The sequence below is a fragment of the Thamnophis elegans genome, chromosome Z (assembly GCF_009769535.1).
Source record: "Thamnophis elegans isolate rThaEle1 chromosome Z, rThaEle1.pri, whole genome shotgun sequence".
Taxonomy (NCBI): Eukaryota; Metazoa; Chordata; class Lepidosauria; order Squamata; family Colubridae; genus Thamnophis; species Thamnophis elegans.
In genome coordinates this window covers 91,798,003-91,817,140 of record NC_045558.1, presented here as the reverse complement: position 1 = coordinate 91,817,140, position 19,138 = coordinate 91,798,003, and the positions used below count along the sequence as shown (strand labels likewise).

The window sequence follows — 19,138 nt, the reverse complement described above, 5'->3', positions numbered from 1 at the left end:
TACTAATTCTGATAAATACTATTTTAAATATAGTTTAAAATTCATTTGATACTTTTTATTCTGATACACTGCTTGATTTTCTAATAATTCATTGTATTTATTTAAGTTTCTTACAGATAAAAATTTCTTTTGTAAATTACTGTAAATTGTTAATGAGCATTGAATGGAGTTTAAAGATTAATAGGCAGCAGTAAAACCAATTTGGGGAATCATTCTAAAAACTTAGTTTAAAATAGATTTGTAGCCTCAAATGTCCTTCTATTTGTGAGTCTTGCTTCTTTATTTAAGGCTATACTTCATTTAATAACTCTCCAGAAATCTTGATTATCTCATAAGGTACATCTTCCCCAATATTTAATAATTGGAAAATGATTAAAAATGGATTGGGAATTGATAATCTAATTTGTAAATTATATTAGACCCAGTTTTGTCTGATTTTTAGTTTAGTTGGAGACCAAGGCTGTCTTGATGGGCAATTTAAGTTGGAGTGAAAACTGCAAATAAGCCCTATAATCCTTGTTCTGTTAAATTTTCTGATAACTTTTGATACTATCAATCGTACTATTCTTTCAGGTTGCTTGGCTAGGTTTGGACTTGGGGATTAGGGTCAGAAAGAGGCTAGCTTGAGGGCAGGAGATGAAATTGTACTCTTATACTGGCCTTAGAGAATTATTGCCATATTCTATTCTAATAAATATAGTGGGAAAAGTTATCCCACAAAGTGCAGAGTCATTGGTTTGAGTGTAAAGAAAATAGGTAGTCCTCCAAATATGATCAGGATGGAGTATCTTCATAATGGTCACATATCATGATAGATGTTAAGTGAAGCATCTCATTTAACGGTTCCCCTATCCCAGCTCTCCACAACACAATTGTGAAACACATGCAGAATGAAACAAACAAAACGTAAAAAAGTTATGATGCTTATATAGTTACTTACCAAGCACATCTAAATTATATTAAAGTAACTAAAATATCCTTATAAACCCCAAGATTTGTCACAACCTTTGGGTACCTCTAATATTTGGAAATTGCAGGTTGAAATATTTGACACACTCTAAGCAGATTGCTAAGTGCAGCACAGGATTCCTCAGGGATGGTTTTGCTGCTTTTCGAGGTTGCACAGCGCTGCAGGAAGTTGCAGAAATTCTTGTAAGGCAACAAAATGGGGCGGTTTGTCCATGGGCTGCAGAGAGCAATTCTGGAAACGTGCCCCAAAGCCAAGCAACAAAGCAACCCATTCCAGCATTATGGAAGGGTTCAAAGCTCTTCCAAAGATAAATGAGGAGGATGTTAAGGCCTGGTGGGTGGGGACATGGTTTAAGACAACAGAGAGCTATTGGGGAAAGGAAATGCTTGCAGGGACCTGATTTTTTTTGGGGGGGGGTAGTTATGGCACTACAGCAGCCATAACTTGAGAGCCAGGTCATAGTAGCTTTCGGGGTGGGGGAGGAGTCCGCCATAATTTCAAATGACTGTTAAGTGACAGATTGTAAGTTAAGGACTATTAGTATATAAAAAGAAGCAGTAGAAAGTTTTGACCCTTGGAGCAAACAAAAAAAGGCAAAATTTAATTAAGATAGAAATTGCTTTGATTTCTAGGAATAGGTTTTCCGCCTTTTTTAAAGACACGGTAGCACTGTTTTCAAAATGTTTTTGGATGTGGGTTTCTTATTTGGATGGTCAAATTGCAGTTATAACATTTATACAAATTAATAAGTTTTTATCCTTGACAGGCAAGGAAGATCTGGCTATTGTTGAATATAATTTGTTCACACTCAGATTAGCATATTACAATTTCTACATAGATATTGTCTTTGAAATATATTTGCATCTACTGCTAGAAGACAATGCTGCTCCTTTGGTAATAATGCTAGCACAATATTTGATCAGATATTGCTCAGTTCCAAGGATTGGTTACTTCTTTCAAGGTCTGAAATGGTTTCATGTAAAAATACTCCAAGTGTGTTTTCCTGTGAAGTGGGATAAGATAAATTACATTCTAAAACAAAACTAACTTGACATATATATTGGACAAAACTGCCTTAGTTGTGGGAAATAGTTCCGAAACCTATCTAGATGTTTATTCCCTGCTGGAGGTATAACAGAAATGTATTCCCTTGCTTGGGTTGCCATTGCTCAGTCACCTTTGTCTTATTTTTAATTGCTGTCCATTTTATTCTCTATTAGTCTTAATTTTTTTTTACATTCTGTTACTACATTGAAACCTTGTAGCTCTTGACCAAAAATGCCATGAATGTTTTAATACAAATAAATAATATTAGTATAATTTATTTCAGAATAGTTTTGTAATAGCCTGTAACTATGACTCTTAATATTTTATATTTTGAATGGTAAAGGACAATACTGATTATCAGAGAATGGGATAAAAGGTACACAAAGACCAAAATAAATATATTATGTTGTAATTCTGTTTACATTTCTTTTTTTTTCTTTTTTTTTGTAATATTCAATATTAGAAACTTTGTTACTTTTTTGGAGGCTGTTAATTAGAATTATAGTAATAGATCCATTTAGAATACGTACTTATTTCTTTTGCTGTTGAGCTGTTTTCTGGATTTAAAAAAAATTACCATTATACCCATTATATTTGACACTGCTGGAGAAAGGATGTTGATAAGAGGGATGAGTATAGTTTACTCCCTCCCTCTGTACCCTTTTTCCAATATTCAACTACTTATTTCTTGGCCATTTTAAAATGCAGATCTGCAAAACATTGGAAGATTGAATTGTATTCATATTATTGGATCGTTTGGTCAATTTCTTGAAATAGTGAATATATTTTAGGGCTGAATTGCTACTGGTTTAGGTGAGGGCTTTCAGAAAAAAAACAGTATAATGCACTAGCAGTTGAGGGAATGTTCTGTTTTATGTTCTCATCAACTTACTAAGTTTTAAGCCCCCAGAGTTATTACCTTTTTGGGGAGACAGGCAGCATATAAATTTAATACATACATATGCACATACATACATATACATACATACATATTCTATGTAAAAGTGCCTTAATTTTCCTGGAATGTGGTTCAGTGTTTGCTTCCAACAATTTAATGTTGTTTACTATGTGGATGAGATTATCAGAAGTTTGGGGAACATTCCAAAAAAAGCTATTTCTTAGCACTTGTTACACTGCAAAACAGCCGTCCCTGCCCCCCCATCTAATTTAATCTGAAAAATTATGAGTGCCGTGTTTATTAAAACTCTTAGCGTTAATGTTCAGTATGAGTTATATGCTGAATGCATCTTGAAAATAAATTAGTGTTACTCCACATACACTATTTCCAGAAAAAAAAGTGGCATGGGATAGGTGGAAATCCTAGTGTCAGTCTGATTTCTCCCCCTCCCCTATAACCCCTGCCCACCTGCCTACTGCATAGGGCCTTTTTCTGCCCCTTGACAGTTTCTGCCTAACAAATGGTGTTTCTTTTTTACAGCATAATGATCCGGGACTTGTTGTGGTGATGGTAAACTTAGTGGTAATTTTTAATTTTCAGACTGAATTTACTTCTTTTTTGTCATCAGAGCACCAAATATGTTAGGCTTACTTTTCTCTGTTGTAGCCTTCATCTTTTCTGCTTGGTCTTTTCGTTTCCCTTTTTTTCCTTTCCATTTCTTCATGCACTCTTTTGTGTCTGATCCTTGTTCATTAAGGGTTTAATGCTCAAAAGGGATGTTTGTGTTAGAACTGCCAAAAATTTGTGGAGATTCACTTCAAATACCAAATCTCTAATACTGTCCAAACTTGATCTCCCCCCACCTTTCCCAAGCACATACTGATTGTTAGTAGTTGCTATGACAATTCAGTAAATAATTGAAATTGAAAACATTGACTGCCTTGGGAAGCAAAAGTACTAATGTATTCTTCACATTATTAAGGAGTCTGTCATATTCATTTGGACAGAACAAATGTCATTCCTATAGACATATAAAAATTAAAAGAAAAGTATATAATTTAAAATACAGTATTATGAATGTGGTCCTTTTGCTCAAAACTGCAGTCATCGTTTTGTATACAATTGGGCATAAATCCCCTTCGTCCCCTACCCTTCTTACTGAAAATGTGTGTGTGTATATATATATATATATATATCTATATATATCTAAATAAAAATTGTAATTAAAAATGCTTTTTCACAGATGGCTAGTGTTTACAAATTTGATCACCCTACCCAGGTTTCTAAATTTGAGGTACAGCAAAAATTTCTCTCTAGAAGAGTTGTTCAACCTGGAAAATGTTGAAATGTATTCCCAAATTAAATTTACATTGGGGATTGGTTTGCTTCTATTTTAATGGCACATAAAGGGCAAAACTTTATTTAAACCTCATGTTAAATATTGTGAGGAATTACAATTCCTGTTTTATAATTAAGAAATAAAAGCAAAGCTAATAAGTCCTCTGACAGTAGTGAGACATGAACTCGGATTTCCCAAGTACAGTCTTGTCAGTTGGGCTACTATAAACTATCAAAAAAATAGCTATCAATTTTATTTAGAAATGCAAATACTCAAGTATTTTAAAATATTATCTGTTATGCCACATAAAGTCCAGTTTCCTTATTTCAGCACAATTCAAGCTTGGACATCTTTTGGCCCAAGGGTATAATATATGTGTTTTTGAATGAGAGGAATATTGTTAACACCAATCCCCCCCCAAGTTTGATAATGAGGGAAGTAAATATCTTGTTTTTTCACTCAAGGTATGCACCAGATAAGGTAAGTAATTCCTTTTTACCAGTGCCCTTACATCACAACTCACAGCGCATGTTGTGATGTAAAAATAAACACCCCAAAGGCTGTGATAGTCGAAGTGCTCGTCTGCCCCATTTTGCTTTGTTTGGCTGGTTATGAGTGAATTAAAATACATATGGAATCTTCAGCATAGTTTGATTAGTTCAAAGTCAGTTTACTTCGCAACTAGTCCTTTTCACAGCTTATAAGGAAAGAATATGGCAGTATCCAAAGAGCCCATTTTGAATCTAGCAAGGTTTTAGCACAAAGGTTAATCTTCCAAAACTCTGAAATAATTGCATGTTAAATGGGTGTTGATAGACATTGGTAATCTATGATCTGACAGAATGCATTTTTCCCATTCCTCAATTTTTTTTAGCTAATATAAAAATCATTAATTGTAGTATTAACTTGCTCAAATATTTGGGCTAAAAGCTAGAGGCAACAAAGAGAAAACAAGGCTACGTCTGGCAATCAAGATATACAGACTTATGATTGTAAGCTGTGAGAATGGCTTGTGTTTGGTTCTCTGTAGCTTTCTGGTCTCTGCACTCCAAAGGCAAGATCTCTAACCAACCCCAAACCAATGTGTACAAAGCGACTTACCAGAGGATAATCATTCTGTCCTATTCACTCAACTGATAGGTCTCATTCCCTTGCAGGTAGAACAGATCCCATCCCTATCGTTGTCAAATATGATGTCATGGGCATGGGACGGATGGAAATGGAGGTAAGTGGCCCTTGCAACATATATTTTGTATCAGTCAAGATTAAGATCTGTGCATGTGTTTTAAAATCATGAAACGTATCTAAATGTTTCTCAAACTGATGTGCTGCTGGATTACAGTTTTCATCATCCAACCCTAAGAATTATAAGTGTTCTAATCAATGCACATAGAGAGCATCCATAGGAAAGGATCTTTGGGTCAAGGAAATAATAGTGCTTCAATATAATATAAATGAAGAATAGGCTTCAGTTTGTAGATTTTTGGCCAAGAACAAGTTTGCTGAGCTCATTACTATCAAGGGATACTCAGAAGTAATATATGTAACTTAATGCCTGAAGAATGCAGCAGGTTTTATTTATTAGATACACTGGAACAGAACTTTCTGTTTTTCAGATATGGAACCAGATATCCTAGTATGTCAGAAAAGAACTATTCTGATTTCTACACAAAGAATATCTGTCTTTAGCTAACTATCAGAGATTTGACACAGTCTGTAACAGATGCAATTTTAAAGAATCTACTAAATTACTTGTAACATAAATCATCTGAAAATTGGAGCTTCTATATCCATAGATAATGGTAGAGTTTTTTAAATAGACTGCAAAACATTTGGAAGAACATTTCATGAAGGAAGAGCCTCTGAACTACTGCTCAAAAGATTATGTTCTCTGTACGGATTGATGTCACTTGTGCAAAGGCTCCTTCATGGTATCTCATTGAAGGTAGTCTTTGACTTACAACAGTTTGTTTAGTGACTGTTCAAAGTTACAATGGTACTGAAAAAAACTGACTTTATGAACGTTTTTCACACTTATGACCATTGCAGAATCCTCATGATCACGTGCTGAAAATTCACATGCTTAGCAGCTTGTTCATATTTATGATGGTTGCAAAGTCTGGGGTCATGTGATCAATTTTTGGGACTTTCTGACAAGCAAAGTCAATGGAAAAGCCAGATTCACTTAACAACGGTGTAACTAGTTTAATAGCAACAATTCACTTAACAGCTATGGCAAGAAAGATTGTAAAATTGGGCCACACTCACTTAACATGTCTCACTTAGCAACATAAATTTTGAGGTCATGAATTAAGAACTACCTGCATGTTTGTATATGTGTAGGAAGCACTCAAAGAAACCTGTGATGAGCTAGATAGTGTAGATATGCTGTTGAAATGGCTACAGAAGGTCTTTAGGAAGACATGGAATTTTGACACTTCAATTCCTCTCTGAATAATTTGTACAGCCCTATTTTTTTTAAATACAGAGAAATGCTTAAGGAAAGTACAAGAAGTTTATCAAATCACAATTTGTTCATAGAGACAAGATTGTTTTCTTAAAACATAAAATGATTGAAGTTGTTGGTAAACTTAAAAAAAAATTGGGCATAATACAATGGTGATAGTGGTTTTGGAGTTTACTCCTTCTGCCTATGCTTACTGCTATTGCACAAACCTGGAAAATATATTTCAGTGTGAGAGAAAATAATTTTCTCTGGTGCACTGCTTGGAGTGTCCAAGCAAGGGTTAAATTCTGTCCCACTGCCCAAGGACTGGATTGAAAATCTTTGGCCACGCTCTCTGGCTCCTTCCATCCTCAGTTTTTCAATTCAGTCCAAAGCTCATCGGACATATTAAACAGCCTTAGCTGACAGAATTCAAATACTACTTTTCCTTAGCTTAGATCTTTATTGTTTTACCTTCTTTTTCAGTTAGTTAGCCTTCCTTACTTTAGCTGTATCCTTTGCCTTGCCCTGAGAAACCAGATTTGCTCCAGACGGAGCGGAGCGCTTCTCAACCTCCCAGGCGGCCTGTAACCTCAGTGGTACCGGCCCATCTGATCTTCACCGGCGGGACTGCCGGAGCCACGCCACGTATTCTCACTGGGTGTGGCCAGCTTGGAAAGCGGTGGTGGCCATTTTGGAGGCAGTTTTTTTTCCCATCGAATTGCCGTCCTTTGCTGCTGGAGCTCCAGGACCGAGCGGACCCACTTCTCCCTGCAGCAGTTTCGGGCATCACGGTGACTCAAGTCCATCGTGCAGACCCACCTGAGTCTCCGGGGAGCCAGGGCCTTTCCCAACCTGCCCCTCCCTCATCCTCCTGCCCAGTGGAAGACCAGGGACCATCTCTCTCAGCCAAAATGAGGGAGGTGATATCGCAGGGCATTGCCCAGGGCCTTAAGGAATATGCTGAAAAGTCGGGCCAGGGTCACAAGAGCAAGTCTAAGACTCCCAGACTTTCCTCACCCTCACCCTCCGTGGTTAGTGCTGAATCAGTCTCTGAGGGGGAGAATCTGGCTGAACCAGATCTGTCTGAGGGGTTGGTAACTGATAAGCATGCCTTGACCGGCCTGTGCAAGCCTTCTTTATTTAAATCTATATTATACAAGGCAAAAGTTATTACTCACCAGGAGGCGACCCCCATCATTACTCAGGAGTCTACAGACCCTGCTGACCCCAGTGGGGGGTTGTTTGATGAGACCATCCAAGTCCTGAGAGTCTGGCATGGAAGATTTTCCCAAATTGCCGGAGGTCAATGCTCCGATGACAGCCCTGACTTCTAATTCCATTCTTCCCCCAGATCTCTTGGAAGGGCTCAAGGCGGAAGATAAGAGAATGGAAAGGGCCTGTTATAAGACACACAAGGCTGCAGCATGGGCCATTAGGGCTTCCACCTCGGCCTCTTTCTTTAGCAGGGCTTCCATTGCCTGGTTGCATCAACTGCTAACCTGTATTCCCCAGGGAGATACCAGGCTCTGCCAGGATGTTAACAAATTAAGCTGAATACACCACAGATGCCTCCCTTAACACATCAAAGTTTGCTTCCAGAGCCATGGCTGTTAATATCCCCTCCCACCAGCTCTTATGGCTCTGCCATTGGGACGCGGACATGCAGTCTAAATGGAAGCTTGCATCTGCTCCCTTCAAGAGTGGCAAGTTGTTTGGGGATGCCTTAGACTCTGTCCTTATTGAGAATAAGGACAAGCGGAAGGTTATGCCTTCTGTCTCGCATAAACCGGACTGTAGAAATTCTTCCTTTCGGAAGCAGTCCTTTGGAGCTGTTGACTCGCAACCTAATTCCTCCTCCACTTCTGCCTCCTTCCAACGCCCTTATGCCCAGGCTCTGAAAAAAATCAGGACAGGCAACCTTTTAGGGACAGGACCTGTCATCAGTCCTTCTCTAGATGCTCATTTTGAGGCGAATCAGCTAACAAACTGTTCCGCCACAACAAATGACCACCAATCACACACTCTTATAGGAGGTCGGCTTCAACTGTTTGCAGAACATTGGGAAACAACATGCCAGATGCGTGGGTACTGTAAACAGTGAGGCTCGGCCTCATCTTAGAGTTCACTCCCCCCCCCCGTCATTTCATCTGTTGTCTCACCCCCAGGTGTGCCACCAAGAGGGGGCTCATGGAGACAGAGACTTCTCATCTGACAGAAATAAGGGCCATAGAACCGGTTCCCCTGGGGCAGGAGAGGGGGTGGTACTACTCCATCCTCTTCCTAGTCCCAAAAAGCTCAGGAGGGTGGAGGGCCATCTTGGACTTGTAGAAGGTCAACTATGATCTTGCCTATAAGAAATTCAAGATGCAGTCCCTCCAGTCAATCTGGGCAGCCTTCGACCGGGGGATCTGATGACTTCCATAGACTTACAGGAGGCCTACCTCCACATTCTGATAGGACTGGCCCACAGAGGATTCCTGCGGTTTTATTGCGCATTACCAGTATCGGTATTTTATTGGCATTACCAGTATCGGGCCCTCCCCTTCGGCCTGTCATCAGCCTCAAGGGTCTTCACAAAGATACTGGCCGCAGTGACAGCAGACCTCCGAAAGCGCCCCATTCATCTGCCATGTTATCTGTACGACATTTTGATCCAGTCATCATCCCACACGAAAGCACTGTGGGACCTGAAAATTACCATGGACTCCCTGCAGGACCACGTTTTTCCATCAACTACAAGAAGAGTGATCTCCCTCCACGAGAGTGTTACACTTGGGAGCGATGATCGACACTTCGTCATGTCTTGTGTCCCTGTCTCCAGATTGGACTCGCAGCCTCGCAAGAGCTGGTACAGCAGGTTCAACAGTCTCCCATCGTTCCCATGGTCCTGCTGTTGCAATTGCTGGGCAAGATGATTTTCTGTCTGGCAATTGTTCCTGGGCAAGGCTGCATGCAAGAGAGTTGCAATGGTTCCTCCTTCCATCGCAAAGAGGCAATGCCAGCAACTCCAGGGCCCGCATTCGCCCATCGCCGAAAGTACTTCGCTCTCTCAGCTGGTGGCAAACACCAGCAATGATGAAGGGCTCATTGTTCCGAGAACCCAAGCACGTGGTAGTCACGTCGGATGCCAGCCTCTTCAGATGGGGAGCTCACTTCCACAGCAAGATAGTGCAGAGCAGGTGGTCTGCCAGCGAGCTTGCCTACAACATCAACTGGCTGGAGTTGAGGGCGGTCTGCATAGGTTCCAATCAGACCTGCAAGGGCACCTTGTGCTCATCCAGATGGACAATGTGGCGGCAAAAGTGCACATAAATCGCCAAGGCAGCACCAGATCCAGCGCATTGATGGCGGAGGCATATGTGCTTGGATGGTGGGCAGACCGTCAGTAAGTTCCATAAGAGCAGAACACATATCGGGGATAAACAGCGATCAGGTGGATTGGTTAAGTAGGGCCACTCTGGATCAGTCGGAGTGGCGCCTGCATCCGAACCTGTTCCGTCAACTCTGTCTCAGGTTCGGCACTTCTCTAGTCAACTTTTTCACCACCCCGGAGAACGCCCAACTTCTCTGCTTTTACACCTGGAACAGTTCACCTCAGGCAGAAAGGGTAAATGCACTCAACTGCCCTTGGCCCAAGGGCCTGCTTTATGCCTTCCCGCCCTTGCCTCTACTTCCTTGAGTCATCAGGAAGATTCTGCTGGAACAAACACAAGTGCTGCTGGTGGCCCCTTACTGGCCACGAAGAACTTGGTTTGTTGACCTCACCAACCTCTTGGTTAGCCAGCCATGGAGAATTCCCCAGGAATTGGTCTCCCTCAGCCAGTTGGTCCTACAACACCCAGAGCCACAGTGGCTTAATGTGAGTACCTGGCACTTGAGGTGGATCGCCTAGCTCAAGCCAACTTCTTGAGGCAGGTCATTCATACCATCCAGGCGGCCCGGCGTCCTTCCACCACCAGAATCTATGGTTCACGTGGTCTGCCTTCTCCACCTGGTGTGGCTCACATCACCTGGAGCCACTTTCCGCGTCTCTCCCTCAAATACTGGACTTCCTCCAAGAGGGATTCGATAAAGGACTAGCTCCAAATACTTTACGACGCCAAGTCACTGCATTGGCCACTGTGATATCTGTAGACTCTTCCCAACTGCTCAGCCGTCACCCCAGTGTAGTGCATCGAACCTGCAGCTGCAGGTGATCCATTGATACCCACCCTGGGACCTCGCTGTTGTTCTCAGGGCTCTATCAGAACCACCCTTTGAACTTCTCCGCTCTTCTTCCATCAGGCACCTTTCCTTCAAGACGGCCTTCCTCGTCACCATTACTTCGGCGAGGAGGGTGTCTGAACTGGCAGCCTATCAGTTAAGGAGGATTTGTGTCTCATCCATAGGGACAGGGTCATTTTCCGTCTGGACCCGTCGTTTATCCTGAAGATCAATTCCTACTTTCACAGGACCCAGGAGCTCGTTCTCCCAATCTTTTGCCTGAGGCCCTCGCACCCTAGAGAACGCCGTTGGCATACCCTCAATGTGCGGAGAGCATTGAAGCGCTACATTAAGCATACATCCTCCTTCCGACGCTCAGAGGCTTTATTTGTATCATTTCAACCAGCGGCCATGGGCCAAAAGATTTCATCTTCCAGTGCGCTGTCAATCTCCCAGACTGACAGCGCACTCAACCTGAAGCACAGCAACTACCGCAGCCTGGGCTACCCAGGCCTCGATTGAGGAGATCTGCAAAGCTGCACTACAAGCTAGACAAATATGCCTCTGCAGATTCTGCCTTCGGAAGACGTGTCTTACAGAGCGTGGTTTCTGCTTGACCCTTGATGTGGATTATGTACCTCATTGGAGGCACCCACCCTAGTGACATTTTGCTTGGGCATGTCCCTTGCTTGGACACTCCAAGCAGGGCACCAGAGAATGACCATTGACTTACCTGAAGTGTCATTCTCGGTGCACTGCAGGAGTGTCCACTCCTACAGGAGTGCACTGCAGGAGAACGCCTTTGGCATACCCTCGACATGCGGGTATTATTTCCAGGATGTCCTGCTTTTCCTTGTGAGGATACTTTGCCAGACGGACATCCATCTCAGATGGACCATACCTTCATTGAAAAACTGAGGATGGAAGAAGCCAGAGGGCGTGGCCAACGGTTTTCAATCCAGTCCTTGGGCAGTAGGACAGAATTTAACCCTAGCTTGGACACTCCTGCAATGCACCGAGAACGACCTTCAGGTAAGCCAATGGTCATTTTCATGTAGTCATAGGAAAGAAAAATGAGAGTATATTTTTAATTGTCAGTGAATGGGTATGCAAAAATTTTCTTTGGAGGACAAGAGTAGATTTCTACTGCAAAAAAGGTTGGTCCTCTTTTTGAGCTCCAAAATAGATCAGATTTTCTTAAAATAAAATGTCTCCTCTAGAGATTTTTAGCATGAGTAGTTTAGTACATTGTACATTTTTATTTATCTTGCAGATGAAGTTGATTCTTTGAGATAATAAGATTTATTATTATTATCAATTGTATCACAGCGGCCAGTTGTTTCGCCGGATTTGGCATTAGTTACTAGTCGGGCCCCACCCAGGGGCCTAGGACGTCGTAACGTATTTTCGTAATATGCGTGCAGATCCAAGCAGTGCGGCTTTTTGCATTTGACTGATGGTGATTTTGTCAATTTTTAACTGTTTTAAATGTAATTCCAGTGCTTTTGGAATAGCACCCAGTGTGCCAATTACCACTGGAATTACCACTGCTGGTTTGTGCCATAGTCGTTGAATTTCAATTTTTAAGTCCTGGTATCTTGCGATTTTTTCATGTTCCTTCTCAGCGACCCTGCTACCACCTGGTATTGCGATGTCTATGATTGTGACCTTATTTTTCTCAACCAGTGTGATGTCTGGTGCATTATGCGCCAGTATTTTGTCGGTTTGTATACGGAAATCCCACAAGATCTTGACCATCTGATTTTCGGTGACTTTTTCAGGCTGATGTTCCCACCAGTTTGTTGCTGTTTTAATATTATAATTTTTGCACAAATTCCAATGGATCATTTGTGCTACTGAATTGTGCCGCAATTTATAATCAGTCTGCGCAATTTTTTTACAGCAGCTGAGTATGTGATCAACAGTTTCATCAGCTTCTTTGCAAAGTCTGCAAATTATTATTATTATTGTTGTTGTTGTTGTACAATTGTATCACAGCGGCCAGTTGTTTCGCCGGATTTGGCATTGGTTACTAGTCGGGCCCCACCCAGGGGCCTAGGACGTCGTAACGTATTTTCGTAATATGCGTGCAGATCCAAGCAGTGCGGCTTTTTGCATTTGACTGATGGTGATTTTGTCAATTTTTAACTGTTTTAAATGTAATTCCAGTGCTTTTGGAATAGCACCCAGTGTGCCAATTACCACTGGAATTACCACTGCTGGTTTGTGCCATAGTCGTTGAATTTCGATTTTTAAGTCCTGGTATCTTGCGATTTTTTCATGTTCCTTCTCGGCGACCCTGCTATCACCTGGTATTGCAAATTCTTTTTTATTGCAGCTTCTTTGCAAAGTCTGCAAATTATTATTATTATTATTATTATTATTATTATTATTATTATTATTATTATTATTTAATATTTCCTGCTCACTGAGTTTTAATGCCCAATGCGTATGACTACTTGATTTGTCTCTGCTTTGACAGCTTGATTATGCTGAAGATGCCACGGAAAGGAGGCGGGTCTTGGAAGTGGAGAAGGAAGATACTGAAGAACTCAGGCAAAAATACAAGGTATTTTCTGCTGAACTAATTAAAGAATCATGGAGAATTTTTCATTGCATGGTGGTCTATCCTTATCTAAAGCATCTCAGTGTAGAATCATTTAATATCTGTAAGATACAGATTTTATAAGTTAGGTTAGCTTAAGAAAGATTCTGTGATATGACAAGATGTAGAAATAGGCAAATTTGCAACCTGGGATGGTTGATAACTTTGTGACATTATCAAAAGGATGAATATAATTTCTTGAAGGGAGTTGCCATAGTTTTTCATTTTTTGGTGTGTTAAGGTTTAATAGAAATCATTTACACATTTTGTCATTGATGTTTTCCTTCCTAATTAGTTTGAAAATTGTACCTTTGGTAGTCTGATGCCAGATTTTGACAATATGGTTTCTTAAAAAAAATAATGTTCTTTTATGTAGTTTTATGTTGTTTTATGTAGGAAACAAAAGCGAAAGTAAGAAATCACATTACATTGAAATCAAATTACTTTTATTTGTATACATCTTCTTTTGGGACATTTTTTGTACTCTAGCGAACCTCAAGTGACATTCCCTTGAATCTTCTAAAAAGCATCTTATCTAGTCACTTTCTTTTCCATCCTCATCTGAACAAGTCTCGCTGCTAATAAAAATCTACTGTATTTTCCTCTCTCCAAAATGCTTACTTTGTTGATGACCTATTATAGGTTGTAAGTACTGTGAATTAGTATCAAATAATTTTAAGTGTTTAATGTTTGTTATCTCAGCAGTGAGTTAAGTAGACTGGTAACTGGGAATTATATTTAATATTTTTGTGTAAGTAGTAATCTTTAGTGGGTGAGGTTAATGAAATAAAGTGAGAGGTCAATCCATACTTCTTAAGACCTACAAAACACCTTTTTAATAAATTCTTTCTTGAAACAATTGCACTACTGAACTTTGAAAACATGGTAAAAATTATTCAAGAGGTACAAAAATGACTGCTGAGCTGAGGCCCTGTACCAGGAGGCTAAATGGTGTAATGAAAGCCTTCCATAAACATTTTTGTTGGATGCTAGTTTCTTCTGAGGATTTAAGGCTTATTCCTTTTGCTATTGCAGGATTACGTGGACAAAGAAAAGGCAATTGCCAAGGCACTTGAAGACCTTCGAGCCAATTTTTACTGTGAGCTATGTGATAAGCAGTATCAGAAACATCAGGAATTTGACAACCACATAAATTCCTACGACCATGCTCACAAACAGGTAAAAAGCAGATTTTTTTTACATTGTTTGTGCTGTGTAAATGTCACTTTCTGACACTGTGATAACTTTCTTCAATCTGCTTAATGTTTGTCTTCTTCCTTTAACACTCCCACTTCTAGCAATTTCATCTTGATGTTTCTTGATTTTATAAGATCCCTTTTGTATCTTAATCAAAACATCAAGAGTGACAGTTTTATCTTAGCTCAGTAAGTCAAAGCAGCATCTTTTTTTGTTTTTTCTTTAAAAGTCAGTTCTTTTGTTGACTAGAAAATTGAAATTAGATTCCTGACTTTTGTTTTTGGATGTTTTTCTCAGTTACCCACAGAGAATAGGGTGCTAGAACCTCAAATGCTGATTACTTGCAGCCTGATGTTTAGGAATATGTTGTAGGGATAGTTTCTGAGCAGGTTAGAATTGGTGAGGTAGTTTATGCTTTAGTCCCGTGATGGCGAACCTATGGCACACATGCCATAGAAAACACACAGAGCCATATTTGCCGGCACGGCAGCCTTCAGCTCTGGTGTGCATGTGTGCACTTGCCAGCTGATTTTTAGCCTTCTGGAGGGCCGGGGGAATGCTGTTTTCTCCCTCCCTCCTTTTTTGCCTGGGGAGGGCAAAAAACAGGCCTGAACCTCTGGTTGGGTCATTTTTCACCCTCCCCGAGCTTCAGGAAAGCCTGCAGAGCCTGGGGGAGGGTTCCTGCAGCCATGTGCAGGTGGGTGGGCATGCGTGCGTGCACGATAGCGCCACACACACAATTTTGGCACACCTCTAGAAAAATATTAGCCATCTCTGCTTTAGTCCGATCTTGATATGTGCACTGGGGTTACCCATAAAAAGTATCCAAAAGTTACAGTTGCTGCCAGCAAAATTTAACAATATAAAGTGTTCTGAAGAAACTGCACTGGTTGCACTGTTTATGATGTTGACATTGATTTTACATGCCTCATCGATCTTATTGATTGACAGCTTATTTTCCATTGCAAACCTGTCTATCAGAGAAAGAGATCCTTTTAAAGGCTGGCCTCCTGGAAGACCCATTCTTCTAGGATGCAATAGAAAACCTCCCATCCTTTTCTCAACTCTGGAACATGGTATCAGTTATGGAAATATTCCTTTTCCATGGGGCTAAACAACTACAACCGCTCAGTCTTTTCAGGACCGAACTAACATTTTTTCCTCCCCATCTGAACCTAGACAACCTCCAGACAGTGGGGCATTACATCAGTAGTTTCACCTAATCAGCCCAGGATTGAAATGTATATAGTTGGATATCATCAGCATACTAATGATACTGAACCTCACACTGATGGATGATTACATCCAGAGGTTTCATGTAGATGCACACCAGATCGCAATTACCTGCATAATGATATCATGGGCAAGGACATATTTATTACACACTGACCTAGCATTCAGAAGTGATAGCAAGGAATATCAAGACCCCATCAATCTGATCCCAATAGTGACTACTGAGAGCAAGTGATCAGGATTATTATCAAACAGCATTCCCAGTATCCATGAGTAGTAGCCCATCCTCTAGCTCTGCCCTTTACTGTACTAATAACGCTTAATATAGTCCTCATCTTACAATCCCAGTTGAGATCAGAATTTTGGTTTCTAAGCAAAGTGGCTCTTGTGAGTCGCAGCTACTTTTATTACCTTTTTGCCACCACTATTAAGCAAATCACTACAGTTGTTTAGTGAATCATGTTGTTAAGCGAATCCAGCTACCCCAATTGAGTTTGCTTATAGGAAGCTGGCTGGTGATCACAAATGGGGACCAAATGATTTTAGGTCACTGCAACTATCATAAATACATGTCAATTGCCAAGTACCCAAATTCTGATCACAAAACCTTAGGGATGCTTTAGTGGTTGTAAGTGCGAGAATTGGTCACTTTTTTCAGTGCCACTGCAACTTTCAACAGTTGCTAAATGAATGCTTGTAATTCAAGGATTAATTGTATCTCTCCAGAGTTTGCCCATGAGTTCTCCTGTCCCAGGCACATCCATCCACATCTTCCAACCTCACAGCACTGCATCTAGTAACACTAAACAATCACAGAAAAACAATATCCATCCATCCTTCACAGGCACTCTGTTAAGTCTTTCTGATCCCCCTATGGTCCTTAGACCTCACCAGCTGTTCTGCTCACAGCACTCTGAAGCTGTGAAGCATTTGGACTTCCCAGGGAGCCCCCACTTTAAACCAATGTAAATGAGTCAGTGCACACTTATTTTTGTAGTAGTGAGTCAGCAGCTGCAACGGATGTACCCTTCAGGGATCTATTATTCTGTATCACATTGCAATAAGTATTTTCCTCGAAAGATTACAGCAATTTTTTTCTGGTAGGGATTGAAGCATTTCTGAGATCCAGTAGCATAGAATATCTTCTGTGTCTGGTTATGCTTAGCATTTTCATCCACTGCTTGTAATGTATGTGTGTATGCATGTATGCGCGTATTAGATTTTTACTTTAGATTTTATCCAACTTTTATTCCTCATAAATAATTTGAGGCAGCTAATCTATATAATAGTCTTTCCTCCTCCAATTTTCCCCACAAAAACAACCCTATGAAATGGGTTTGGCAAAGAGAGAGAATGACTGGCCCAAAGTCACCCACTTGGCTTTCCTACTTATGGATGGGCTGGAGTTCATAGTCTCCTAGTCTCTAGGCTAGCACCTTAATCACTACATCAAACTAGCTCTCTGATTCTTTTTCTTACAGCAGTGGTTCCCAAACTTGGCAACTTTAAGACTTGTGGACTTCAACTCCCAGAATTCTCCAGCTAGCTCTTCTGGCTGGAGAACTCTGGGAGTTGAAGTCCACAAGTCTTAAAGTTGCCAAGTTTGAAACCACTGCCTTACAGTAAGTTATTTCCTATAGTATAATATAGGAAGTATAACTTTTTTACAGAAAGTTATTTCCTGTATCAAACAAGCAAGATTCCTGTTGTAGAACTTTGCTTGTTTGATATATAAATATTTCTTAGTAGCTGAAATATGGTCTTATGGGCCAGTCTTGAGTTTTTTGTAAACGCTTTTGCAAGCTTGCAATTCTTGCAAGCAAACAAGGTTGTTTTCAGGCAAGAATACAATGTATTGCAGCAGGTCAAGATCAAAGAATCATGTTCTTAAGGTAGTGGAAAAGTATTTTTTATTATCCTTTTCTTGGCTCTCAGTAAGCAAATTATGTTTTTACTTAGAGGGAATGTTTGGTAGGGGTTTCTTTTGCCAAACTAGTTTCCTAGTTTTAATTCTCTTTTTACTAGCTTCTTGAAAGTTCCAGTTTTCGTTCTGATTCATAAATATATATTTTGTGGTTGGCTGTTATAATTATTGTGGGGTATGCATATGTTTTCATGATTGCTATTTTGTGAGAAAGCATCCAATGTGTTATCAAAATTCCAGATGTCCCAGCAGTCTCGAAAAACTGCCTATTCCTATTTTAAAATGTCAAAATTTTGTTACCCCACTGAAGATATTCATCAAGTAGGCACAGTCTATGGAATAATTTCTCTCCTTTTTGTTATCATGATTTGTAGCTGAAAAAAATGGATTGGCAACTAAAGCAGCATTAAAATATTGCTTTGTTCTGGTGGAAGGATCAATGCTGCCTCCTTGGCTAAAACTCTAGAAAGGTTTAAAAGTAATTCTCACAGATTTATACCTGTTACGGATTCATTAGTTTTTCTTCAACTATTTTTTTCTTTGCTTTGTTTTCCTTTTTTTCCTTTTACAAAAATGTACGCTTGTCGATTTCTTCTGGAGGTCTGCTTTCTGACTTCTGTTTACCTCAATTTCTTTCCTAAAAGAAAAGGAGCTTCATTTGTTCTATTTGTATCCTGAATTTTTGGCCAACAGATGGAGCTTGGCAGCTAGCAAAACAAAAAACAAAAAAACCCCACAATATAATTTGAAGACAAGCCTTGTTTTTTAGAAACTAATTGGGTTTTTATGCATTTCATAGGTGACTTTGTTAAACACAAAGTGCAAACTATAGAAATGTCACGCTTATGTTGAAGAGAAGCCAAGGTGCAAAGAAACAACCAGACTAAAGCTGGAATGTTATTTTTAAAAAATCCATTTGGCACGTGTTAGTCTAAACATAAGTGTAGAGTGCATAATTTAAATTTGTATTGTGTCATCAATAAAATTTGCTGGTAAAATTTTCTAGTTGTGGATCTCATAATGCAATTACCACTAAAAACATTCCTTGTGTGAGAAGCATTCAATTATACTAACAAAGGCTAAGACAGCCTATCAATCTGATAACTCATCTGTCTTTGAGTGAATCTTTATCATTTCTAGCATTATTATTTTATCTGTTCTTATTCTCTTTTGAAGGGAAAGGATAGGTCATGCATAAAACAGAGAAGCACTGATAAGATAGTGTCCTGATAAGATAGTGTCCCCATTATATATTTTCACACTAAAACTGAAA

The 19,138-nt window shown here is 40.0% G+C and overlaps 1 protein-coding gene across 1 annotated transcript in view; it reads left to right on the top strand.

The window, feature by feature from the left end:
* Window positions 1-19,138, top strand: part of GPATCH8 (G-patch domain containing 8) — a 90,085-nt gene that overhangs the window by 63,869 nt on the left and 7,078 nt on the right. The window contains exons 4-6 of the mRNA XM_032237833.1: window positions 5,412-5,479; window positions 13,389-13,475; window positions 14,547-14,690. Of these exons, the coding sequence (XP_032093724.1) occupies window positions 5,412-5,479; window positions 13,389-13,475; window positions 14,547-14,690 (299 nt within the window). The remainder of the gene's footprint in view (window positions 1-5,411; window positions 5,480-13,388; window positions 13,476-14,546; window positions 14,691-19,138) is intronic.